Source organism: Gekko japonicus, unplaced genomic scaffold, assembly GCF_001447785.1.
Source record: "Gekko japonicus isolate JY-2015 unplaced genomic scaffold, Gekko_japonicus_V1.1 scaffold1385, whole genome shotgun sequence".
Lineage (NCBI taxonomy): Eukaryota > Metazoa > Chordata > Lepidosauria > Squamata > Gekkonidae > Gekko > Gekko japonicus.
The window spans coordinates 242,166-270,052 of record NW_015177055.1 but is presented as its reverse complement, the minus strand read 5'-3'; the positions used below and the strand labels follow the sequence as shown (position 1 = coordinate 270,052).

The 27,887-nt window shown below is 42.6% G+C and overlaps 1 protein-coding gene across 1 annotated transcript; it reads left to right on the top strand.

Annotated features, from left to right (window-relative positions):
* The first annotated feature begins 69 nt into the window (after nt 1-69).
* FAM149B1 (family with sequence similarity 149 member B1) lies at nt 70-26,898 on the top strand. The gene is made up of 15 exons (XM_015428150.1): nt 70-269; nt 5,233-5,328; nt 6,580-6,712; nt 7,055-7,197; nt 8,531-8,650; nt 10,349-10,516; nt 11,233-11,420; nt 12,123-12,256; nt 14,644-14,756; nt 15,718-15,942; nt 19,277-19,394; nt 20,300-20,425; nt 21,434-21,515; nt 21,623-21,757; nt 25,842-26,898. The coding sequence occupies exons 1-15, from the start codon at nt 220-222 to the stop codon at nt 25,913-25,915; spliced, it is 1,905 nt and encodes a 634-aa protein (XP_015283636.1). The 5' UTR covers nt 70-219; the 3' UTR covers nt 25,916-26,898.
* Nucleotides 26,899-27,887: the final 989 nt, after the last annotated feature.

Genomic DNA, 27,887 nt, shown 5'->3' with positions numbered 1-27,887 from the left:
CTCGCCGCTTCCCTCCCGCCAGCCCGTCTCTCCCTCGCCGCCTCAGACACGCGCTCCGGGCTACCTCATCGCCGCGCGCCGCCATTCGGGTTGCTTCCGCCACGGCGGTGGGGACGAGGGCAAGGCCAAGGGGGGCGGGGCGTCGCCATGGCGGCCAAGGGCCGAGGCGGCCAGGCGGCACCGCCGACCAGGCCCGAGATGAAACGTTGAGGCGGGAGGATGATCTCGCGATACACGCGGAAGCCGGTAGCCCCCGACGCCCTGGGGATGTGAGTGACCTTCCTCTCCTCAGCCCCGGCCTCCTCCTTCGGGGTCGGCGCCTGACCCTCTTGGCCGCCTCTCCTTTTTGGCCCGGCCTCCCCCTGCTGGCAAATGGCCCAGCGCAAAGGTGTAAAGGGCCTCTGTGCCAAGAGGAAAATCCACGCCGTCGCTTTAATTAAGGACACTCCCCCCCCCCAAAAAAAAAAGTGCGCGAGCTTTTGAGTTAGGTAGAACTCTTCTTCAGGCTCTGAGTCGGTATGCCAAGTGATGGTACGGAGATGGGTTTTGGTTGCTGCTGTTCTGGAGAACTGATTGGCTCCCTACCTCGTTTTAGCATCCAGCCCAATGAAGAGTTTGCACAGTGTTTTGCGTCATTTTGGTTGGCCTTAAGGAAAGGTATTACGTGGATTTTGTTTGGGGATTTTGCTTTGGACCAGTGCAGCGACTTGCAACTTGAGTGTGGAGAGAGTGTGGTAGGAGGCAGGTGGAACTGAGGGCTCCACACTTGCACAGGGGAAGGGAAGATTGGGGTGAGGGCGCTGCAAATGAGAAAGGGGGGGAGGCGGTGCCTCTTGTGCCCCACCACTCCTTAAGGGCCTGGAGTGCGGGAATAATGCAGTGCCTCAGTGGGGAAAGCCCCCTAAGTGTGTATGGATGGGGAGTGATCTATCTGAACTAGTTCTCAGTGAGGTGGCTCAGTCTATGTCTGGGCTGTACACTTTCACCCTGCAGTTGGGATGTGTGTTTGATTGGATGTTCCCTCTCGTGAAAAACACACACACACCATTCCTATTTGTAGAATATTGGCATGTCAGGCAAGAACCCTGCTTCCTAGCAATTAGGGTTGCCAACCTCCAGGTGTCACCTAGAGATCTGCTATTACGACTGATCTCCAAATAGCCAAGATCAGTTCCCCTGGACAAAAGGGCTGCTTTTCGTGGTGGACTCTGGCATTATACCCTGCTGAGGTCCCTCCCCAGGCTCCACCCTCAAAGTCTCCAGGTATTTCCCAACCCAGAGCAGGCAACCCTTCCTGGCATACTGCCTCTCTGTGTGCGGGATTGTTTTTCTTTGTGGAGGTATATTTAATCCTTGGAGCCTTCACCTTCAGTGAGAACTAGACCTTTGACAGCTTGTAGGGAGGGGCTAGTAAGGGAGTCCTGAAGGAAAAGTTTCTTCTGCTTGATGTGGGGCTTTTGAAAAGGAAAATTTGCACCTGCACTGCAGTAGGTGGTTGCAAGTTTTACAGCACGTCTCTGCATTTTTTCTTGTGTGTGTGCACATATTCTTTGTTGTTTAGGATTGCATTCCATGTTGTTTACAGCACAATCCTGAGCAGTTACACCTTTCTAAACCCCTTAAAAGGTGTAATTGTTTCGTACTGCTCTGTTCGAAGCCTACACAGAATGGGAGAAAATGGTCAGTGCTGGGAATTTGACAGCATTGATGCAAGAGAGAGTTATATTCAGGTTTCACCCAAGAGGCATCATGCACTCCAACAAAACCTTATTTGGAATGAGGTATACAAAAAAGGGGGGGGGGAATCGGAACAAGAGGGGACCCCCCACAAATATTTTGTGTGACTTAGCCCCAGTAACTGCAGGCTATGGAAGGTCGGTAGTTCAGCAGTTTGAGACCCGAGTGTGCCACATGACGGAGTGAGCTCCCGTCTCTAGTTCCAGCTCCTGCCAACCTAGCAGTTTGAAAGCAAGAAATTGTAAGTAGAAAATAGGTACCACTTCGGTGGGAAGTTAACAGCGTTTCGTGCGCCTTAGTCATGCCGGCCACATGACCATGGAAATGTCTTTGGACAGCGCTGGCTCTTCGTCTTTGAAACAGAGATGAGCACCGCAACCCTAGAGTCGGATTTGACTGGCTTTCGAGCAAGGGAACCTTTACCTTTTTACTATATTGGATATTTTCTGGCATCAGCAACTTATCATAACATTGATAGTGTCACATGATTTCTCAGGAAAGGGTTCTCCATGCTCTAGAATTATTTTTGTCATCTTCGAAACACCGATGAACACTGTGTGGGGAATTGCTGTGGAGTCTGCAGGGAGTGTCTTTGGAAGAGGGGAGAGAAATAGGTATGCTTTATCAGGGTCTGGGGTCTAGGGGGGCCTGGACTTTACTTTACTTTTCCCATTATTATCAGTGACTTTTCATATCAACAAACATAATGCAACATCCTCGTGGCTTGAATGTTTACACTATGCAAATGAACTTTAGGAACTGCTCACATTTTCATGGAACTGTATCTTTTGTGTCTGGTTGCACATTTTCAAAGCCCTAGTTTGAGAGTTTATTTATATACAGCTATCCTGGGATTGTTGCCTTTTATTTATTCACGTTTTCAGCAGATGAAATGAAAGGGAGGGAAGTCAGCAAAATCTGGAGCTCCCAAAACTGCAATTATATGCTGAGTTAAGAGCCAGTTTGGTGTAGTGGTTAAGTGCACGGACTCTAATCTGGGAGAACTGGGTTTGATTCCCCACTCCTTCACTCGCAGCTGCTGGATGATCTTGGGCAAACCATAGTTCTGTCAGAGCTGTTCTTGAAAAAGAGCAGTTCCTGTCAGAACTCTCTCAGCCCCCACCTACCTCACAGGGTGACTGTTGTGGGGAGGGGAAGGGAAAGGAGTTTGTAAACCGCGCTGAGACTTCTTTGGGTAGTGAAGGGCGGGGTATAAATCCAACCTCTTCTTCTTCTTCTTCTGTGTCAAATTCTGTGTAGGATCAGGCTGCTGTATCTTAGGGTTGTCAGCTCTGGGTTGGAAAATACCTGGCAATTTTGGAGGTGGAGCTTGAGGAGGGCAGGGTTTGGGGAGGGGAGAGACTTCAGTAGGGTATAATGTTACAGGGGCTACCCTCCAGAGCAGCTATTTTCTCCAGGGGAACTGGTCTCTGTTGCCTGGAGAGCAGTTGTAATCCCAGGGGATCTCCAGCTACCACCTGGAACCACCTGGAATTTGGCAACCTTATATATCATTCCTATTTGAATCACGTAAACTATAGGTTGAATCCAGCCAGCTTTTTCACTCAGTCTTACTACAGTCCTCATTCCATGTGGCTTTTGTAAATGCGGGTCCCACAGTCCCTATTATAGCTTTTTGGGGTAGAAAAGCTGCTTGGAGCCAAGGAATGATTCTGGTACAAGAGGTAATTATCCTGCAACAGACAAAAGGATTTGTGAAAACAAAGGGAAATTTTGTGGCACATAAACGACTAACCGATGTTATAATAAATGTTAGCATTTAAGATGCCACAAACTCCCCCCCGCCTCTGCTTTAGCTGACTAATGTGGCTACCCATTGAAAGTAAGAACAGCCTGTGTCATTATATCAAAGCATCTATGGCTGGGACACCTAGGAATTCAATGATTGTTAACGGGCCTTGAGAAAAGAATTTATAATATTTGATCTAGGGTTGCCAACTCCAGGTTGGGAAATACCTGGAGATTTTGTGGGTGGAGCCTGAGGAATGCAGGGTTTGGGGAGGGCAGGAACTTCAGTGGGGTACAATGCCATAGAGTCCACCTTCCAAAGTGGCCATTTTCTCCAGGTGAACTGATCTCCGTCACCTGGAGATCAGTTGTAATAGCAGGAGGTTGGCAACCCTAATTTGCCTAGTCTTGACTAAATGAAAGCTTTGGGAGGAAGTAAATACCAATTTAGTGCAAAGGTTAACCCACTATTCACATACTATTCAGAGCAGTCTATGAAATAATTTAGATGAGGTAGATGTTTTGTGGTAAATATGTACAATTCCATATTCTTCACAATTGTTTGGACCTTCTTGTGGTCTAAACAGGAGATGTAATTGTTCTTAGACTTTTGTGTGGGACACAGTGCTACTTTGAAGTTGAATTTGGACAAGAGTCACTATTCTCTTCCTGGCGGGAGTGGTATGAACAGTGTCCAGGAGTGGAGAATGGGTGAAGGGGGTGTGTTCTGGTGGGTATTCTGTAAAGGGTTCCTGGTAAGTAGTAGGAGGGGAGGGCAAAGGAATTGGCAACATCTAGCAGTTTTGATTAATATCTATTTGTTTGGGAATTCAGAAAAAACAATACAAAACTCAGTGTAGAGTTATGTGATAGGATTAGAATAATTTAAATGCTTAAAAGCAGTGCAATGCAGAAACGAACAGCAGCTAGCTTCTTAACTGTAGCTCTGTGTCACATATTGAGACAGTACCTTAATATATATAGCCCAGTGCAGGTGTAACATTCATGACCCCTAAGCATGGTTTGTAAACAGAGTATGTCTCTGTTTGCTGTCCTGTTTTCAAACCTAACCATGATGAAATGATACATCTGCACGTGACCGACACTGACCATTGTTAGCTCAAATCACATAGTAAATTATTCCACTGCTAAATATGGATGCAGAGAGGAAAGAGCACAGAAACATGTTCTCACGTCCCTGTGCATCCACAATGGTTTTCAGCTTCATGTCTCCTGGGTTCTCCCTCACTAAAGGTGGCCCTTGCTTTTTTGGTGGTTGCTCCGGATTTATGGAACAGGCTCCTCAAGGAGGTGAGAGGGGCTCCGTCCACAGAAATCTTTGTGTAAGGCTATTTTATTCACCAGAGCTTTTAATGGAATGTGAGTTGCAGGCATTTTCTTTGGCTGGGGTGGAATAGCTGCTTTGTTGTTATTCAGTGTTTTTAATTCTGGATTGTAAGATGCCTTGATCCATAGGGAAAGGCAGGATATAAATGTTTTACCAAATTAATAATTTCAACTGTTTTCTTATACCTGCATGATATCCTATCTCTGGAGAAATTGTCTTGCTGAAATGCTATTCCCACTACTGTTTAAATCCCTGTTCTTTGAAGACAATTTTTACTTGTAGCTCTCATAATGAACAACAATAAAAAACAACAATTTTAGCAACTCCCAGTGGTAGTGAAACTCAGTTTTACCTTCCCCTCAGTTTAAACACATCTAATATTTTGGTTTTCCTGTTAGCCGTGGACTTACAAAGAATACCTTAGAACATCATCCCCTGCCAGACTCACTAGAAGACAGTAATCCATCCACTGGAAGCCAAGAAGACGTGCTAAGGTATTGTGGTATTATTATTATTATTATGCTTTGTGGGAAGACAGCAGGAAAAGATTTTTTTTGTTATCCTCGTTTATTTCTGATTCAAAGTGTACCCTGGTAACAGGAGTACTACTCTGTACCTTCCCTTTAGGGTTGGGTGCCTGTTAAAGTGTCCACTCAAATACTTTCAGTTGGCTGTCTGTGGTCAAGTGTCAGTTCTGCCACAAAGCCAAGAATATCCTTGTGCTAAGGTGATGCTTAGCTGGTATCATCAGACAGTGAAGACAAAAGAGAGGTTGCTTTGATTCTTCCTGCTGCTGAGTCAGGTCATGCACACATGCCGCGTTTAGGAGCAGCCAAATAATAATTGCCCTGTCCTTTAATTCTCTGCATTGAAAAGTGTGTTTTCTGTTATGGTTGCTACTGAATGAATTTTTTTTTTTTTTAATGATATAATTGGAACTGGGCTGTCGTAGGGGCTCCAGGACAAAAATAAAGATTGTTCAATAGTCATATACCTGCATAATAAAGTTAGCTATAAATGATTGATTGCAATGAATGTAATGCAATTCTTTCAAAACAGTTAAGCTTTATTTCATTAGTATCATACATTTTATTCAGATATTTTGCTGTTACAGGAATGAGCTTTGGAAGTCTTTGGGCTTGCATGACCCTGTTCTTTCCCTCCTTTTCTGGCTTGCAGTTCAAAAATGGAAAACCTCCTGGTTTACAACAAACTGGGTGAAACAACAAACCGTGGTTTGTTGCCCATGAAACAAGATTTTAAATCACAGTTTAATGCTGGTTTGTAAGCAGAGGTACAAATCACAGATTGTCGTTTCATCCATTACAACAAAATGTGGATTGTTGGTAATTTGAAAGTCGTCAGTCTCTGAGTCATGCATTAGAGAGTGGGGAGCCCAATGGGTCTGAAGGCTCAGTCACATAAAGACAAATCATAGTTTGTCACAACATTTCAGTGCAGCTGTCAGCTTCTTTCCTCACCATAATAAATGAATGCTTTATACTTTTGATCAGTATTAGACATCCTTTGTGTGCAGTTCCCATTTGTGCACTGAAAAGTCAGACGAAGATAAAAACTTTTATAGGACTCTGTGTGTGGTATTTTTTCTTAAATCTTCAGATGATGTTCTGTTTTTGTTCTTTGTATCTGTTAGTTCACATTAAAAGTTTCATTCACCATCCTACATGTGACTTGATCCTATTCTAATTTTCTTTTATTTCTGTTTCCCCAAATGTGCATTTTAGTGATTCTGAAAGTACAAAAGAGTTAAATTACCAACCGATCACTTCTGTGGACAATGGAAACCCGTGGTCACCTAGTCAGAGCTTCACAGGCAATTCCACAGAAGACAGTTCAGTCTTCTCTTGGGGCTATGATGTAAGTAGACTGAATTCCCACAGTTTCAGCTGAGTTGTGGTGGTGCTTCAGCACACACTTTTCTCATTGATTCATTATTGGATTTGGATTAGTTTATTTTTTTAAAAAAATATTTCTCTAGCAAGGCAAAAGTTTGCCAAATAACTGCATTGCTCTAAGTCATCCACTGACATTGATATATTGGAAGTTCAATTTTTCTTTTACTTAATATGAGAAAAGTCTTCTGCATATCCTGCAGAATTGTAAAACAATCTCATTAGCCTGCATACTTTTTTCTTAATTATGTAGTTAGTCGGTTTCCCCTTTTTATTCTGTTTTCTCCCCAATGTTCCTCCTCCCCAGGAATTTGATAAAGCTGCTACACGGCAAGTTCAGCAGATATTCAGACACATAGATGAGCTTTTGTATGAACAGAAACCAAGTGTCTATGTTGAAGGCCTAGAGGAAGAGTGCCAACAGTGGACATCAAGCTTTCCCCATCTCAGGTATTGTGCAAGATGTTACATGATACTATGGTAGAAACTTGTCAATACAAAGAAGGCTGTAGTTTTAAAATTCTACAGAATTGATGTCTCATGCATAGTTTCAGTAGTGCTCAGCTTATATTACAAGTAGTGCTCAGCATTACAAAGCTTACAGGATGCGCTACTAATTATGGTTGGTTCCAAACTTCATGTTGTTCCCCCAGTTTTTTTGCTTTGTGGTGTGTGGCTGTGATTTCCCAGGTCAAACTGGTAAGCAACAGGCATGTGTTACTCTATGCTTATTCTCACACTCTGTATCCAAATCCTGTCCCATACCTCAAAGCCATTACTCATTGGTAGTAGCCAGGGCTTTTTTTTGGTAGAAAAAGCCCAGCAGGAACTCATTAGCATAATAGGCCACATCCAACAGCAGAAACTCATTAGCATATTAGGCCACACCCCATGCCTTCCCTTGGCTTGCCTAGGCGCCCCACGGCTGCGAGGATCCCGGGCAAGCTGGCCCTTGGACAGGCTGGGGAAGACATGGGGAGGCATTTAAATGCCTCACCGATCCTTCCAGGGGGCCCCCTGGCCTGCTCGCCTTGGAGTCACCAGGGTGTGTGTGTCGCTCTCCAGGCCTTCCCTCTGTAGCCAGGCACGCAGAGGTTTTGGCTGTAGTGGGCGTGGCCAACTCTGAAGCCAGCCGGAGCTCCGTTCCTGTGTGTTTCTGCCCAAAAACAGCCCTAGTAGCCAAGTTGGTAGGCACAGACAATGGCACTGCCTCTTAAAGAACCACATCTTTTTTTGAGCCAAAAATTCAGCAGAAAGTTTTACGGTGCACCACCAATTTATGCAATCATCTGTCGCTCACGGTTTTATACTACAAGCTATTTTAAACATGTTTCTCTCTTTCCTTCTGAGTCATGGAGTGCCATCACTGCACTGATGCTGAACAGCTCAGTACTAAGAAGGGGTTCCCTTGGAACGTACTAAGTGCTTTATCAGTACAATGTTGCACATCATCATTTTATATTGAGGATTCAGGCAGTGCAATCCTGTGCAGAGTTACTCCAGTCTATTGATTTCCATGAATTTAAGACTAAATTAACTTCATAGGATGGTACTGAGCATTGCTCAAAACTGGGTCACTGTCCACCATAAAGTGCTCCTCAGAAGCAGGCGATGCATTGGTCTGTCTGTACATTTGCAGCTATTGCTCACAGATAAAAATTAGATATTTTTGTACAGCAGCCTCAGTATACCTGCTGGGTGCCTTGTATTTGTTTTCTTATTTTGTTAAGCATACTTTCGCTTATTTAAGTTTTCCTTTGTAATTTTCTCTTTCACTTTATAGGATTGTTGGAAAACAAGTGGTGAGCCCCACAGATGAAGGTTACGGCTGGTATTCTAGTTCGACTTGCAACACCTTAGGTTCGTCAGACACAAGCTCAATGCAAGAGAAAGACCCTAGTGAGTAAGTATCAGTGTTAGAATAAGTCACTTATGAGCATACCTTGTAGTGACATAATTGTTTTCTTGCTGTTTTTGTGGTAGGAAATTATGGTAGGAAAGGGAGCGGTGGCGCAGGCGGGAAAACGCCTGCTGTAATAACAATGAACAGCCACTATGGCTGTTCGAGACCCACCGCGGCTGGGGTGAGCACCTGGCCCTGTTCCCAGCTCCCGCCCACCCAGTGGTTTGAAAGCATGTAACAACAGCGAGTAGATAAATGGGTACCTGCTCTAGATGGCAGGGGGCACCCTCCTCCGTTGTGAGGTGTGGTGGGAGCAGCAGCGACGAGCAGCAGCGGCGAGATTGGCGGGGCGAGCCCTGGTGGCCAGCAAGTGTAACATCGAGTGGTGGAACGGATGACGGCAGAGGCAGAGATGGAAGGCGTGGAGGCGCAGGCGCGGCGGAGCCGAATGGACGTTAGCCGGAGCCGTGCTGACGCGAACCGCGCTCCAGATGAGCCAGCCAAAGAAAGAAAGCCACCAAAAATGGGAAACCTACCCCTGGCCGCCAGAACGAAAGCACCGACCCCGAAGACCGCCGGAAGGAGGAGGAGCCACCGAGCCGGAACAGCAGCCCCACCACCTGGGTGCCGGTAGGCAGCCCCACCCCTGTACGATGTGGCTGTAGTTAGGGAAAAAGTAGTCTTAGACTTGTATGTAAACCGCCCAGAGACCCTTCGGGGTCAGGGCGGTATATAAGCTGAATGTATAAATATAAATAAATAAAATAAATTTACCTTTATAATAATTCCATCTATGAAAATGTATTAGATCTCCTATATAAACCATACTTTTGAAAGTAGCTACAGCATGATTAATGTATAACCGACAGTATTAACTCCTTTCAGATATTAGCTTGCTAACAGAAGGGGGGTGATTTTTGCCAATTGCCCTTCCCACTTCAAGCTTTTGACTCCCTCTTATGCTGTGTCTGAAGGTCCCCTGTCCTTCAGGAACAGTCTTTTGGGTATCATTTTGGCAGGAGGAGCCACATCTCCTTCCAGCTGGAGTCCCTTTGTGTCTTGTGGCAGAAGGTTCCAGAGGGTAACCTGAGGGAAGGGGGTTGGATGCAGACTTATGTGAGACTTAGTACCTCTCACACACATATGTTGCCTGTGTTCCCATGTCAGCCCTCACCCATTCACTGAGATAACCCTGTGCTAAAGGACAGTGATCTTGCAGATCCTTGGATGCAAAACTTACTGTGGGATGGAGCAGCAATGAGGAGGGAGAATCATAAGAAATCTCACTCTGGTCTTGCATATACAGGCTTATATGTCATTCTTCAAAAGTCACCCCTGGTTTTAAGAGGTAGGTCATCATGTAGTTGATATCAAAATCATACAGTTAGTGTATGCAAAGAATATGAAGTCCGCCTTGCTTGTGGCCACTTGAAAAGAAGAAGAAGAGTTGGATTTATACCCCACCCTTCACTCAGAGCGGCTTACAATCTTTCCCCCTTCCTCTCCCCACAACAGACACCCTGTCAAGTAGGTGAGGCTGAGAGAGGTCTGAGAGAACTGTGACTGACCCAAGGTCACCAGCTGGCTGCATGTGAAAGAGTGGGGAATCAAACCCAGTTCTCCAGAGTAGAGTCCACCACTCTTAACCACTACACCAAACTGGTTCTCCAGCTTGTCTTCTTTTTTGTTGTTGTTCAGGTTTAGTATTTTGGGCAAAAAGGTTTCCCTCTCTGTGACTCCTGTTTCTAAAGAAGGTAACTTTTCAAAACTTCCTGAATTGTTTGTGTTGGAGAGTGAAGAAGAAGATGGAGTGATTGTCTCAGAAGGCATAATGGAGGAATATTTAGCGTTTGACTGCAGAGATGTGTAGGTATTGAATATTTGATCAGTCTTGCTGTGATGTGTAACACAAGTAGCTGAGAATGTTTATCACTAAATTGATATCCATTTGTTCCTAATTTTACAAACTAATGCATTACATAGTGAATTATTACTTTAACATTTGTTATAAACAAGATGAATGTATATTTTTAAATTAGGGCTGCACTCTCTTATCAATCCATTGGTTAGATTAATCATTTAGATCCCTTTTGATGGACTAAAAAGTATTCCCAGTGTAATTGGGCAACACTTGCTTTTTAAAATTGTAACTATTTTTGAAGGAGGTATTTAGAAAAACTGCACACTCTTGATTGCTGTGACTTTTGCAAGTATCCTCTGAAAGAAATAGAAGTGTGCTTTTATTTTCTTTTTCATTTGTGCAGTTTTAATTGAGTAACAGTGCAGTCCTGTGCAGAGTTACTCCAGACTGCAGTAACTCTATATAGGATTGCAGTGTAAAATTCATAAGATGAATTGATTAAGATTTCTAGAATTGGGTGGGAGTTGTATTTTTCATACAGAAATGGTTAATTTCAGACAAAGCACACTTCTACTGTAGCTCCACAGGCACTGAATTAGTTTAGTTCTATTGATAGTCTTCTGAGAACATTGTCAGAATTCCCCAGTGCTAATTTGTGGGAAATTATTCAGCAAATTTACCATAGTATATTCTGACTTTTGCTAGCTCCCTGTCTTCTTAGGGAGGAAGAGTTGCATGAAAGGAAAATGGGGATTTCACCTGACAGACGGAAATTAGGTTTCCCTCCTATCTCACCGTCATACTGCATGAGGGATGCTGTTCTTTCATATGTATTTGATGATGTATGGAGTGAAGTTTTGGGCTGCATGGAGCAGTTAATCTGTAGACATTGGGAAGGCTCAGTCTCTGGTAAGTGTCGCAGCTGAAATGTAATCGGAGCAACAGATCTCCTTCTCCTAAGGTCTTTCTCAGAAATATATTTTTAACACTTAGTAGAGGTAAACTCTCTCCAGGAGGGAGTTGTGGCCTCAGGTTGGGCTCTTAGTACCCAGTTGGGCTCTTAGTACCCAGTTTTGTTCTCAGCAGTTCCTCATGAAATAGGGTAATTAAATTGTTTGGGTCAATGGTTGCCTTTGAGAAACTCATTCTCAGCTACATTCTATTCTCCCATAGGGCTGGTTCCTGTAGAAAAGGTCTGCATGTTCCTCCAGCTCCCCCCCCACACACACACACATTGCTCATAGGGTTCCCCTATCGCCCAAGAGCAGCAATTCAGGGGGAGGTGGGGAAGTGTGCTTCCATGCATGCAATTTAGACAGGATCCAACCCAGTATGTTTTTGATTCTGGCACTGTGTTTTAGAAAGTTAAGATATGTTATTTAGTCCAACATGCACAGCAGAATCTTCTGCTAGCTCTGCTTTTATTTTTAGAAGTTGTTTTCTGACCTGTTAGCATACCTAAAATCGAATCTGTTGTTGCTCTGTGACAGAAATCTAGGGAACAAAATCCATTTTTGATATCATTCTTATCAGACATAAAAATTACAGTTCTTGAAGTTTTGCCTTTAAGAATCACTAGCATAGTGATTTTGATTCTTCTGGTCTTGGTAGATGATGAGAAGAATATAATAACCGTAGAATCGAGCAGGACAGATTCAGGAAGCCCTTTTATGCAGTTTGAACCATTGCCGTTATTGTTACCTCGAATGCCACAAACCAAGATGCCCTCCATCACCTCCAATCTGGTAAGCCAAAGAAACAAAGTGATCTGTGTCAGATTGAGTTGATGTCCAGACATGGCAATGCCTGAGTTTAAAAGTTGCCATGGCTTGACTATGACTGCCCTTTCTAAACTATTTTCCTGTCATACTGTTACAACTTTTAAAAATTCTGCCTTGGAACACTGGTGTATGATTTTCATAAGACGTAGTACTCTGTGAGACTCTGATTAGTATTCACAGAAGATATTAGATCACCCAGCTCAGTACACAACAGAGATAAATGTGGCTTTGGTGATTTGAAGTTCAAAGTAACTCAGTTAAATTTTTAAAAATCTTGCTTCACATATTCTTGGTGCACTTAGGTTCCCATGACCGTGATGAATGTCCAAGGTTTAATCAGTATTTGGTCTTTTTAACTCAAATGCTTTCCTTTTTATTTCTTTCCCCTCCACTTCCCTGTATAATCCTCTGTCTTCCTCGTATACACCTTATTATATGTATAGTACTCAAAGCACAGATGCGGATGCAAAACCAAAAAGAAGAGAAAAGCACCAGAAGTATGTATCCGTCAGTGGGGGAGGGGGTAAAGCATTATTTTTCTTGTCAGTGTCATTGCAGTGGGTGGATTTTCTGGAATTTTATCATTATGAGGCAGACCTACAGGACAGTGTCATTACCGTAACCCTAAACTTGCTTACACTGAAGTGAGGTACATTTGCTTTGGCAGAACTAACTTCCAAATAAGTCACACTGCCACTCAGATTCCTTTTGCAATGAAGAGCCAATGAGGCACATTACGAAGTGGCAACAAAATCTTCCTACCAGCATTCCCAATTTCTCTTTACTCATAGAATTATACCGTTTCAAGTGAACAAGTTTAGGCTATTATTCTGAATACCCATCGAAAAAAATCCAGCATGGTGTAATGGCTAGAATGTCAGAGTAGGATCCGGGAGACCCAGGCTCAAATCCCCACTTTGCCATGGAAGCTTGCTGGGTGGCCTTGGGCCAGTCATGTGTTCTTGACCTAACTTGCCTTACAGGGTGCTGTGAAGATAAAATGGAAAAAGAGAGAATGTTGTAGGCGGCCTTAGGTTCCCACTGGGGACAAAAGTGGGGCATGAGTAAAATAAATAACAAACTTTAGTGAGATTTACGTTAAATCTTTTTAGATTATAGATTGACACCTGGATGCTAAGTACATTGGTGAGGGTCCAAAGACTCTGCATACACTTGTGCGCTTCAGCCCTGGGCCCTGCTCCTATAATCCCTCCTTCACCCTCAAAGACAACTCTGGAAATCAGGGGATGCTCTAGAGAGCAAGAAATGATCTGGGACTGGGCTTTTTGGATCTCTTCCAGTACTTGCAAGTAGCCCTGTTAATCCCACTGGGATCTGTAGCAGTACTGTGTGGGCTGCCTGTGGCAGACGTTGCACGAGACTAGTGCAGAAGCTGCTGGGGCCGGCTTCCACACTAGAGGCGGAAGGGAGATTTGCCTTCTCTCCTGATGGCAGGAGAGTGAAGGGAAGCGCAGGCGCTGTAAATGCGGTTGTCTCATTGACGTTCTAGTTTGCGAGACCTGCAGGGTAATCAGAATGTGACCGAGGGTCAAAGTAGATACCGCATCCCACCATGGGGTTGTGGCACCATTTTAAGGCTTTTAAAACTTTTAAAAATGCCTGACAGGGGCCTGATTCTGCCAGGGACTGTGGTGCAGGGGATGAGGGGCTCCTGTCTGCCTCTTTGCTGTTTTCAAGAGCCGAAACGGCCTTGGGGGTCATCTAGTTTGGCCCGAAGAGTGGGCCCCCTAATTCTTGACATGTGCTTCAATGCAGTACATGTTTTGTGAGGAGTTGTGCAGCAATCCTAAGCATGCCTAGTTGGAAGAAAGTATCACTGAATCCATCTGTCAGACTTTTATGCAAATACAGTGAGGATGGAGGAGTTAGTTTTGTATTCCTAGCACAAAGTACAAACAAGTCTGATACTATGAGAGTCTTTTATGCAGGAGAACCAAACGTTGCTTTAGTCCAAATTCATTTATGTAAACTTTAGCTAATGCAATTGCTTCAAGTGAATTAGAGCTTTGTTTGTGAGATAGTATTATATAACAAACAATATATATTGAAAATTTAAAAACATATTTATTTATTTAGACATTTTTACCCCACCCTCCCCGCAAGCGGGCTCAGGGCGGCTTACAAGGGGCATATGGAAAGTGTTCTGTGTATGAGTGCTTATGGCCTGTTGTGTGTCACCTGGGATATGAAGATGGTACCCAGTTTTTCTTTAAAACCTTGAAATTCTCTTTTCCCTTTAATATTTAGTAGGTATAAATATGACAGTAAGCATGTCTTCACCATCATATTTCACTTAATGCTGGGTAAATTGACTGTCTTGTGATCTGCAGGTAAATCTTTCTCAAGGAACGAGCTGCAGTCCACAACGCAGTTTGAGTGGCCTGATGGTGATTCATGGGATCCCCTTATACCAAAGGAACTTACCTCTGATGGATAAAATATTGTAAGGGCAGCAACCTTTTCTGTTCTGTATGAAAACTAGCCTAACAATTACTGAGCTAGGAAGCAGATGTATACTTGCTTCAAACTTTCACTTGGCAGCTAATTTTATGTGCAACTTTTGAACATCTTCCTGTTTCTATTTTGTGAGAAGCAATACATTTGTGCATGGCCCTCGGGCCTGGTTCAGATGGACAGTTAAACCTACTTAATTTCATAGCCTGTGTCTGATTGTGTTGAAGGGACCAGTGCATCAATTTAAGCACTTGCTTAAATATTTTGTGCAATCTGAATCTTATGGTGCCATACTAAGCAGTGTTTCACACTTCTAAGTGCTTGAATTTAGCAGACTTAGAAGAGTGGAACTTTGCTTAGGAGACCTGTAATAAAGACAGCTGAAGAGGTCTACAATGCAATCCCAAGGAGAACTACACCTTGCTAAGCCCCTTTAATTTAAGTGGACTTAGAAGGGTGTAGCTCTGTTTGGGATTGCACTGAATGTTGCCTTCCTTTGAATTGTGACATTGCTTGGTTAGAAGTCAGCTTTCTAGGTTTTGCATGTTAAACTGAAGATTTTATGTCAGATTTATTTTAAAAATTGTAGTGGCTCACCTTTCAACCAAGCTCTCAGAGCAAAAAATAAATTCCTAAAAGCACAGATGTGGATCCAGAGAACCTTGGCTAATGTTTGATGAAATATACCTGGGGTTTAATGCATCTTTTAATTTTTAAAAAGTTACTAGGGCTGTGAATTGTCTAAATGCAGTGCCCCATGATAAGCGCTGTCTGCTATCTTTTTGTCACTGTTAATGGAAACACTGACTAGGAGGAATGCACATTTGCCTGTCTTTCCTATATGAGGGCTTTCTGGACCAGAACTGCCATATTTGTACTTCATTTATTCATATTACTAGTGAATGTTTCATTTTGCTCTTGTGCTCTCTTCCCCTGCTTTCCCCCATCAGAGATTTAGATGACAGATTGCTTACCAGGCCAGTGTCCAGTACTGTCCTGTCAACTAGAGCCTGGCCAAATCGTGCTTTTGAGCTCAGCACCTCTTCTCTGTCCTATTCTGCTCAGTCTGCTAGAAGGCGTAACCCACCACCACGTACCCTGCATCCAATCAACACCAGCTGTTCTCGCTCGGGGACTCCAAGATCCATGGATGAAGTCATCAGGGGAACACGACTGTATGTTTCTGTGCCTTTCTGGTTTAATTCCTGTGTCTTTTTGGAAACAGTCTTACAGAAACTAGTTGGTGAAGGCAAGGGAACAATCAAATAAAATGGAATTGTAAACATTACACACTGTGAGACCTAATCTGTTGCTGCCCTAAAGAGTGGGTGGACAGTAGTCGGCCCTTAAAGTTACTTGATACTCTTTTTTTTTTTTTTAGCCCCCAGAGGGGATTTTTTATTATTTTTTAATCACTACAAAAACTACAACAGAAAAAAGGGAAGGGAAACTACATATATGGGATAAAGTAAAGAACCCACTACTAACTAAAACCCCAAGAGAGGAGTTCCTCCAACTAGCTTAGGTACATCAAGTCTTTCCATCATTAATCCCTTTATAAACTGAGTCAAACATTTATAGCACTTTTTCTTTATAGCTTAGATTTAACTGTCTAATAACAGTACCACCAATCATCCCATAACAAAAGTCTCAAAGGCACAATTCAGAGTCCTTCAGCCTTTACTTCTCCTTTCCCCTTCTCTTCCGCAGCTTGTAAGGACTTTTTGGGTCTGCCGCCCCTTGCTCAGACAGAGAGTCCTCTCCGGAAGAACCAGTGTCTAGCTCGCCACTGGACTTGCTGCTCCTCTTCTTTTTTCCCGTCCTCTGGCCTTCCCAGCGGAACCCTTAGGAATTCTTGAGCTTTCAGAACAGAGTCAATCTTTTCTTTTTTGTCTTTAATCTTGAAAGTGACGCCTTCTGGAAATAGCCATTTATATCCAATTGAGTTTGTCTGAAGAAAAAGCACAAGTTCTTTGTACTTCTTTCTCTGTTGTCTTACTTCAAATGGAATATCCTTTAGTGTTCTGATGGTATTTTCCCCTGCTTTCAGGAGTGTTCCAGCAACCGCTTTCAGGATTGCATCCCTGACATGCCTCTTTGAGAATCTTACCACAATTTCCCCAGGCAGATTATTTTTCTTAATATATCCTGAATATGATCTATAGTCCACATCCATATCATTCAGCAATGATTCTGCCTTCATTTCTGTTGCTGGGGCTAGCAGTTCACTCATCACTTCTTTAAGATTCTCCCCTCTGTTCTCTGGCACGCCCTGGAAACGAAGGATCATATTTGGCCTTTTCCATTTGGACTTGCAAGAGTTGATCTTCCATGGAGATTTGTCTCCTTTCCAGCTTTTGCACTTTCTTCTTCACTCTCTGTGTAGTTGCAGCCACTTCCTTTACCTTCTCAGCATCTTGCTTCATTATTTGTATCATGTCGCTTAAAGTTACTTTATACTCTTAAGCTGTTCCCTGAAGCGGTCTAGTAAGAGACAGTCTTTCTGCATTATCATTTTACTGTACAATAAATGTGCAGATATGATGTTGCTTCTGTTGCTGGATAGGAGCAGTTTCGCAGCATTCAAAGGCCAATAGTTTCATCGCTGGGGAAAATGCAGTCTTTCTTCTCACCCCAGTAGTATTCCTACTGAAACACAAACTGTATTGGAATGTGATTGCATTTGTTTCATTGGGATCATATTATTGATCAGGTCTCTGGAGATTACCTAGAGTGAGACAACTCCCCTCCTGTCCCCTCCTTCCAAGCCCGTGCTGTTTTGAGACCTTTTAATATTGGTTTAAGCTGAGTCTCACCATGGACCTATTTAAGTGTAGGACTTCTGATGAATCTCTTTGAAAGGTGATCAGTCATCACATTGATCAGGCTGAAAGAGGAGGTTGAAAGAGACAACTCTTCACATTTTTTTATCTTTTAAAAACGTTTTAATGTTTTGCAAGCCATGTGTTCCTTCTTTCCACTTATAAGTACACTCAGTAAATCTTTCAAAAATGTAGCAAAGGCCCTGGCCTCCACCATAGATCCCATTTCCTTTCACAGATTATATGGGAAGAGAATGTTGGACCGGTGGTGCTGGACTTAGGATGCAATCCTAAACAGGTATACTCAGAAGTAAGTCCCATGTTGTGCAACAGGACTTACTCCCAGGAAAGCATGCTTAGGATTGTATCCTCCATCTAGCAATATTTTATCATTAAAAATGAAATGTTTTTCCAACAAGAAAAGCCTCTGGTGGCATGGGCGTGCTTTAGAAGCTCCAACCTTTTGTTGCCTGATTTCAAGGTTTTTTGGGGGGTGGCGGAGTTTGAAACGCTTGCAACTCTTTGTTCACAGCCCTTTTCCTTGTTATCACTTAAAAGTTTCGAGCTCTTTCTTTCCATCATGGTTTTCCCCCACTAGCATAGTAAAGTGCCAGTTATGTAGACAGGCAAGTTACGAGAGACCGGGGCTTGTAGAGAACTGTGAGTCTGGTTGGTGGTGCAAAAGCTGAAGCAGTCACACAGCTATTGTGTGTTTTCTATTCTCCAGTCTTAGGTAGTGAGTTCTGCAGTAATCAACCCTTGAGGGTATAGATCTAGAACTGTTTATGACCACTGTTGCCCACTTGGACACACAAATGAATCACCCCTAGAGCGTGCACCTCTTGCACAATCAGTGAATGAGTGCTGACAGCTAAAGAAATTGATACGGATTCTACAAGAGCTTCCCTTTGTCCACCAGCATCGAACTTATTTGAGTTGAATTTCCTACCAGTTGTTTCATCCATTTGCCAAGATGCTTAATATGTCAGGCACTTGATGTCACTGTGTGATGAGGAAACCGACAATTCGCCTTGTGTCATTAGTATCTTTCCTGCATCTGAGTTTGTACATATCATAGTTTTGATTTGAGGTGTTAAATGACTATTGAGCCTTGCTTCATTTCTCAGGGCCAGGCCTGTGGCAAGAAAAACTTGGTGCTATCTGTTAGGAATGAGGTAGACCCATGTGAGAGTAGTCTTCTTGACTCGATTGTGTAGATTAAAAAAAGCTATTGCATTTTGAGCTGAGCCACAAGGAAGCATTTTGTGTATCTAAAAGCAGCTCGGTATTGCAGTGAAAGAATTTAGATAAATCCCTAAAACAGAGTTAGTAGCAAAAGGTGCCTGTTTGCTTGGTGGAAAACAGCTGTGGTTGTTACTGACCTTAAGTGAGGCATGTTGTTCCTGAGGCTGAAAAACTGCAAGAGGATCAGGGATCAGAGATTGATACCAAGAGACAAAATTCCAGGAAAATGTTAATATTCTGCAACTTCTCAGGCCCACTGAAATGTCATCCGGGGAGGGAATTCCCCATTGAAGCCACCATCTCATCAGCTCCCAGAGAGCCATTCATCATTTCTCATCAGTATTGCATGCACAGTTTGTTTTGTTACGTGTCTTGAGCTCATACTGACTTGTCACTTCTAGTGCTAACAGACAGCTTTTAAACCATTGCTGTTTTTTTCCAGCACCACTGCGAATGAGCAGCTGTCGTCACCTTCCCCGATGCCACTGAGCCGCAATAATCTCCTGCCTCCTATTAGCTCTGTAGATGCAGTAGAGCATTTGGGAACCCAGAAGCAAATGGTAAGCCATCATTCCTGTGGCAAGAACCCAAGCTTCAGAACGGTAGTGGATCTTGAGGGAGGAAACTGCCTGGGCATTTATTTATTTATTAGATTTTTATCCCCCCCTCCCACCGAAGCGGCTCAGGGCAGCTTACAACAATTAAAACCAGTAAAGATTAATGCAGTACATCTAAAAATAGTCAATAAAACAGCCAATATAACTTATTAACAATAAAATTACAATTAGAGCATTACAGTTTGCACATGGCGGCCGTCCATATAAAGTGCTAGAGTGTTTGATCTGGGCTGTTAAACGCTTGGCGGAATAAGATCACAGGGAGAACTCTCTCCTGATTGTCCTGCCAATCAAAGAAGCTCATGTGGTGGGCACATGAGAGAGAGCCTTTATGGTGGCAGTCCCACGATTATGCAACAGCCTCCCCAGGGAGGTGTGCCTGGGCCCCCCCCCTCGCTTTCAGGCTCAAGAAGACATTTTTCTCTGGGACTGCATCTGGCCAGTTTAGTTTTTATTTATTGGCAGTAGTAACTGGAAATTGCTTTATTTATATTGTAAGCCACCTTGAATTCCGCAAGGTAAAAAGGTGGCTAATAAAGATTTGAAATAAATACAGAAATGGCTGAGGATTTGAAAATATATTTCTGGTGAGAACAGTTTCCAAAAGAAAGGAATCATAGCCGTTTATTTGAAAGCATTTTTTGAAAAAAAAATGCTGCAAATACGGAATTGAATGTTGTTGACTATTTATAGTGGCTGTGACTCACCTTAACCCTTTAAGATTATCAACCTAGAAGGCGAGGCATGTGTCATGCTGCACTGATGTCATCCTGGTCCATGGTTGGAATAAATCTCCATTCACAAACTTATGCGCTTTTTTTAGATGTGATTTTTTTTTTCTTTTGCAGAAATCCCAGGGGAATGCCAGCCGAGCTCGCAGTGCAATAGCAGATGAAATAAACCATCAACCAGTACATGAAAGATTTCTGTTGCCTGACAGCTTCTCCAGACCCAACACATCCCACGCATTTTGGGTAAGGGGTGCCAAATTACAGCCAGACACTGATAACTTGTTTTGCCATCTGCATGGAGAGGACCAAGATGAAGAGGCTGCAAAACAAAGTTTGGAAGTGTAGGAAGTTCCTTTTCTTTTCTGCAGTAAGGGAATCAACTGTAAGTACAAACCCTTTGAATGTTAGCTTATGGCTTTGGAGCAGCTGGCTGCACAGTAGGCTTTTCTAGGTCACTTTTCCCCAAATCATTCTGGGGTTTCCTGGCTGCTGCTAGATGAACAGTTGAATTCAGATCTGTTTCTATGGGCCAGATATTGTTCCCTGGGTATTTTTTACTTTATTTTTTGTTTAAGCATAATGAAACTTCTGGGGCTGTTATTTTGTAGTTTCTTTATATCATCAGACTTGAGGTGTCATCATTGCCTGCCGAAAGACTTGGTGCCCCCATGTAGAGTCCCCTCCCCCCATGGGGCTCAACAGAATGTTGTTTATTCTATGCCCCCAGCTTCTGCATGCTTGGAGGTGGCCAATGTTCCCTCTAAGCTGTGGAGTCTTGTGAGCAAAAATTCTCCTTTGTGAGCTACTGGCCTTAAAGATGTGAGCGAGCGATTTGGCTGCTGCATAAATTAGTTTGCTCTGGAGCCATCCTTCCTGAGCCAAGACAAAAATGTGTGAGCCGGAGGTGAAAAAACTGTGAGCTAGCTCACACTAACTCAGCTTAGAGGGAACACTGGAGGTGGCTCACTTTCTCTGCGCTGTACAAGAAGTTGAACTCTGGATCTCAGTCAGTTGAACAGCATAGAGAGGGAAGGCTGGGTGGGGTCCGCAGAGACCTCCCACTCCTCATAGTGTCCCAGAATACTGCTTTCTGTGCATATCCAGGTTGAAGGGAAGGACAAAACCAGTGCTCTTTTAATCTGTACATTTGCAGGTGGCAGATAGCTTCTCCCTCACATGGAAAATTGCTGTGCCTGTATTTTGATTTTGTCAAATCGTGATTGTGCTGTAACTGTTTTGCTTGCCTTTTAGCCAGACTCGCAGCATCGCCGTTCTTGCACTGTTATTGATTACGCTAGTCATCCACGGATTAATAAAGGATCTGCTGGCACAGGTAGGTGTAAAACTGGATGTGTATAGCTTGTACATTATTTCTGTATTTCAGAAAAGACTAATATGTGTAACCCCCATTGTAATAATGAAATCTTTGTTACTCTGCAGATTCTGTTAACGTAGGAGTGATGGGAGTCAGTTTAGGGATGTCTAGTTCTTCCTATATTAATTCTTTCCACCACCAGCCTCTCGGTTATTTTCTTAACGAGGATGAGGAGGACAAAGAAGATCATCCTCCACTGGGTAAGAAGTGAGAGGCAGGAAATTTGGAAACTGTACGTCCTTTATTTGGTTGCCTCCCATAAAATATGCAGCATTCTTATTGAAGTTATGTCTGCTAGCTGCCATTATGTCTGGTGTACATGGTTTTACTCACTACACCCACCTCCCCCCCCCCCCCCCCCGTGTGTCCTCTTGCTTCATTGTATTGCATGTGTAGCTTTGCTGAAACTGGCCAAGGTCGAGCAGCTGGAGGTGGGAGTCGTGATATTGCTTCGCTGTTATGGTTAGCTTGCCTGAGAACTGAACTTGTGTATAATGTAGGACCGTTATGTTCCCAAGGAATTGGGCGCGCGTTCGCTGTTCTATTCCCGCCAGAGGGAAAGGGGCTAATTGGCCCTTACCTGGTTCAAGTTCCTTTATTATGTAGTCCCAGTGTGATTGCAGTTATTCCTAACAATGTCCTTGTTCCTGATCGAACCATCACTTTGAAATAAATTTTGCTTTACTTTTAAACGTGGATTTATTTTGAATGCTTGGGGATCTAACAAGTTAGTTGGTTGGTTTGTCAGATATTTAATTCTTAAAGTTTTGTTGTCTTTCTTCCCTTCATCTGCCCTATTCAGCAGACATACCAGTGTTTGAATGAACAAACACAGAGGAGACAATCCAGGAAAATTGGTTGTCACCAGTGTTCCCTCTAAGCTGAGTTAGTGTGAGCTAGCTCACAGTTTTTTAGCCTCTGGCTCACACATTTTCGTCTCCGCTCAGGAAGGGATGGCTCCTGAGCAAACTGATTTATGCAGCAGCCAAATCGCTCGCTCACAACTTTAATGCCAGTCGCTCACAAAGTAGAATTTTTGCTCTCAAGACTCCACAGCTTAGAGTGAACATTGGTTGTCACTTGGTGTTTTCAGTAGCAATGGTCACACAGCCAAGATTTCTGGATCATGCCAGGTGGAATGCATGTACCAGTGTATTCCTGAAAATTTCCACATTTCTTCCCACAGGCATTCTAGAATGGAAACTATCTCCTATGGTTTCATGTTATGTCCCCCTTTTATCTGCTCTCATGGCAAATCCCTACACCAGTTCTTAATGGTGAGAAGAAGTAATTTGATGGGTCAGTGGGGAGAACTCCTGGAAGAGGAGCTCTTAGGAAAACAGATTTGCAGAATATGGCATACTTGTTTGTTTGGATCCTGACTATTATTTTGTGGAATTGTGTGGTAATGTGGAATTTATGTCTGACCCTACAGCTGAACAAACTCCCCGTCAACTGCGAACATGTGTGATTTAAAGATTTATATGTTGTCTTCCCTTACCCCTTTGAATCATTGTTACTCCCCTGTGTATATGAGTAACTGTAAATCGCTCAGAGCCAGCAAGCTCTGTAGGATTGAGCAATTAATAAATTGAAAGATTATTATTATTATCATTTAGTGCAGAATTTTTAATCATGAGAATATCAATTTTAAAAGAATCTGTTCTAATTATTGAGGAGAGGTGTCTCAAGGCAGAGGGTCTGAAGAGAGATTCTACTCATTCTGGGACATTATGTGTGCGTGTGGTACATCTCCTTGCCACTTTTCTGTTTATAGTCCCCGAAGAATAACACAAAAATAATCAATGCATAAGCTTTCAGTGCATCTCTCACGTGAGGGAACAATAACATTTTAAACACAATGGAAGTCTTTTAAACTTATACCCTGCCTTTATACCAGTACCTTCAAAGCAGTAAAATTACATAATCAAAACAAATTAAGGGTCTACAATAAATTTAAACAACAAAGGAAACAAATCAGCAACAAGCCTGCTGCTTCAAATGCTTTCTAAGATAGCTGGGTCAGAAAGTAGGTCACCGTGGTGAGGGAATGCTACAAAGAAGAGGGTACCACTTACTGACTAGATCCTGCCTATCAGCTAATGGCTAGCACCTGGGGGACTTCCTTAGATGATCGAAGAAGATTCATGTCTGCTGTTCACTCTGCAACTCCCTCCTGGCTGAAGCCCTCTTAAGCTTGATTAACATGTATTAAAATGCAAAATGTGGGTTTTCTTGGGGTGAAAAAGTATCATTTACTCTGTTAGAAAAATTGGTAGCTGTTTTGATCTTTAAAACTTAAGACCATCCCATAACCCCAAGAGTCTTACAAGTCCACACTTGTCTCATCCTACTTATAAGGACTCATGCCTCACACATGAGAAACCATGATTTGTCATTATGAGACCAAGCCAAATGAATTTCATACTCTTTCCAATGTCCTCTCAAAGTGGGCTTGGTAATGATGATTAGCACTCTTCAGAACCAGGAGTCCAAATTCAGCTTTACAAAGCACATCTTTCAACCCAGCAGCAATCTTTGTTTAATAGAACTTTTGCTGGTTAGAGTCCATGTCATTAACCTAAGACAGACTTTGAAGACTTATAATTGATTTATGGAAAGATCCAGCCCCTTGCTGCTTCCTTCCTTTCTTCCTGTGTTGGATTGTCCTTCTGACCCTCTCCCTCTGCACACAGTCTTATACACACAAAGCATGAGGGAAATAATAACAACTCAGGCCTAAACCAGTTTTCATTGTCCGTAGGTGCTAATCCCAAAATTTAGGAGCCAGACTCATTTTTCCAGCCTTCATGGTTATGTATTTTGATGACCATATTTTCTAATTATTGCTACCACAAACCTAATCCTTAAATTCTTCATGGTTTTCTGTAATTTTATTAAGGCTATGACAAAAGTGTTGTGGTATATAAATAAATATAGGGTGATCTGATTGTTATCACCACAACAGCTAGCTCAGCTTCTCCCCAATTTCTCATAATCCCATTATTGCTTTAAAAAGCTCCATTTAATTCAGTACTGAAGCCACTATAGAAAACAGCTGGTTAAGAAATGTGTTCATCTACCACCATTTAGTAGTATAAAGTTAAGTTTGTAAGTAAACTAACAATGACCCCTTCATGCACATTTATTTCTGTATTTTAGAACAAAGTTGCTTGATGCAAAACGTTAAATAAGTTCTAGGCTGGCTCTAGCTGGCCTTTTTGCTAAATCTTGGCTAATCATCCTCATTATATCTCCCATTCATGGCATTGGTCCATGCTGGTCCCATGATCACCATGATCACCAACATAACCTTTTTGGTGTTCAAACAGGACCTATTCCTCACTTTTTCAGCCAGTTAAAAAAGTGGCTGGATCCCTTTGTACATCCATATAACTGCTGAGACACACTACAATGAAATCATTTCTGCAAATACTTAGCACTACAGTGAGATGGGCACCTGGGATTTATCAAATACTGTCATAAAGGCTATATGGTTGAAGAAAATGAAGTAATTTGCTGCACTTGTAGAATGTTAACATCTGTGACACGCTTCCAGAAATTAGACCTATACGTCCATAGTACTTTGTTTGAAATAAAAGCATTCCACTGTAGTAAGTATGTAATGATGGGAGGGAGTTATAGTTTGCTTTGATAGTTGTATTTGGAATTGGGACAGGGCAGTGTGGTACCTAGCACTTCCTGCACAAGCACTAAAGCTTCAGAAATTATCATACGATTAAAAAAGAAACTGTAATTGTGCCTTATATATGAAGGGCTGATTCTTATATGGCAGCTTTGTGGCTGCTGCTTCCATGCTTACTACCTAAATCCCTTTAATAATGTTACACACACGTGGAAGGACTGGCAACCACTGGTACCGAGTGTATGCATACTGCTAGCGCTGCCAGCAGCCCAAGATAGAACCAGCAGCAGTAGCTCTTCCCATGCAATCGCAACAATCCCCTTCAATCCACAGCCATATCTCTGAAGTGTACGCACTGGGCTTAAAACCCAAATTCATACGTGCAGAGGTTTGTTTGCCCTGTCATCTCAAAATATGTAGTAAACACAGTTATGGAGAAAGGCACATGTAGTTGGCAAGAGAGAGGACTGAACCATATGACCATGTGTAACTTTAAATTGTAACTAACAATAAACCATGGCATAAATTTCTGTAGGCTACAGCTGACTTTACTATACATGGTTAAGTAGACTCAGAAGGATATCTTGCATACTGCAGTTGCTGCTTTCATAGCCCTATCTGTTTTTTTTGCTTACTAGGTCTTCAATTGCATGGGCCCGTGAGAACTCACAGCCGAGGTGGATCAGTCCCAAGAAGCAGACAGGGATTGTAGGGTATTATGAGAAGAAGCCATCCCTCTCCAAGACTGGGGAGCATCTACAGATGTTTTAAAAATCGGTATTCAACTGCAGCAATATCATACCTGTTTACAGAAGAAGTCTAAGACTTTCTCTATGAAGTCCCTGGGTTTTTTTGTAGAAACTGAACTGCCAAAGACTACAGGATTGCATTTAAATTTTGTACCCGTAGATCAAGCTGTGCTATTCTGTGGGACTGCTCCTGTTATAGGACTCTACCAAGCTTCTACTTTCCAATGCTGATATACTGCAGTACAAAGAATGTCTTCCTGAGGAGTCTGATTCCTGTAGCAGTAATAACATTGTACTTGTAACACCATTTAAGTTGCCAGTAATTGACACTAATAGCACTATACTTAGTAATATTTCTAGAACATGATTCCAGCAAATTCCTCATAGCAAAGTTCATATGGGGGGGGGGGGACAGGACTGCAGAAGCTGACGTCTGAAGGTGGCCAAGATTAAAATCCTTAAAGTGTTAAATTTTGGTATCACCATTCCTTAACTTCATACCTCTTAACTCACTAACTCGGTCAAAGGGGACTGAGGCAACATTGTTTACTAGAAACATACTTTCAACACCCACTTTCCCTTATTGAAATGTTTTAAACAATGCTAGAAGTTATTAAAAACTTTTGGGTAATTGTTTCTGTGCAGCAGCCATGTTCAGAGTTTTAGAATCCTCTCATTGATGAGAGACACAGTTTTCAGCAGATACACACTTTCTACATTTTGTAGGAGACAAGCTCAGTGGGGTGTATGAACTTAAAGATACTTAAGAAAAAGCATAGCCTACTATGAAACTACATTCCATGTCTGATGTAAGTTTAATGTAACTCTTAAAAAAATAGTGCTGGCTCTTACTAGTCAAAGTAAGTGCCGACTGTGAAGGTATAGAGCTATGTAAATTGAAAATAGCTTTGCATTATCTTCTAGATACCATGTAAAACTAGTAAAAGCCAGGATGGGAATAGATTATTAAATTGTAAAATGGAATAACTTTTATATGCAAATAAAGAAAATATTTTCTAAACTGCATCTGAATGTGTAATTGTAAACGAGAAAAACCACGCATGCACCATACTACTGTTTAGACTAGTGATCCTGGGTCTGGGCTTCTGAGCTTGGGGACATGGCTTTTTGGGAGCAAGTCTTTACAGAATGCATGAGTTTGTGTTGGTGACTGCAAGACCACAGGGTTCCAAAAGTGGTGATTTAAATCAAGTCACCAAGGCTGCAACCTTGTAATATGATGAAAATACTAGTTTCCTGGAGACAGACTGGCCTCAATCTAGCTCTTGTCATATAAAACGAGTGAGCCCCCAGGATGATGGATGCCTCCAGCTGCCTCAAACATTATGAAATAGATACACTGGCTGTACCTATGGAAGCAGGTTTCTGAATACCCTTTTCCTTAACCAGAGCGGTGAGATAAGCTCTAAAGTCACCCAGAGGCCATGGACTGCCTGACAAGGTCTCAAGATAGCAAGAGGAAGGTTGCAGGCTTAACTTGTAAGGGAAATTACAGCTGTTTCTATACAAATGCTAGAAGTGTCTGAGGTAAAATGGGGGAGTTGGAGTGCTTGGTGTTGGAGGGAAAAATAGACATTGTGGGTATTTCAGAAACTTGGTGGGATGAGGAAAATCAGTGGGACACGGTGATTCCCGGTTATATATTATATCGGAAGGATAGGGGGGAACGGTTGGAGGTGGGGTAGCTCTGTATGTCAGAGAGGATATAAAGTCTAGAAAGATTGAGAGGCTAAGTGAACTAGATTTGCTTCTGGAAGTTCTATGGGTTGAAATAGGGGGGGCAAAAGGAAACTTAACACTGGGAGTTTATCGCCCACCAGAACAAAAGATAGAGGAGGATTATAAAATGATGAATGCATTAAAGATAGCAGCTAGACAAAAACACTGTGTCGTAATAGGTGATTTTAACTACCC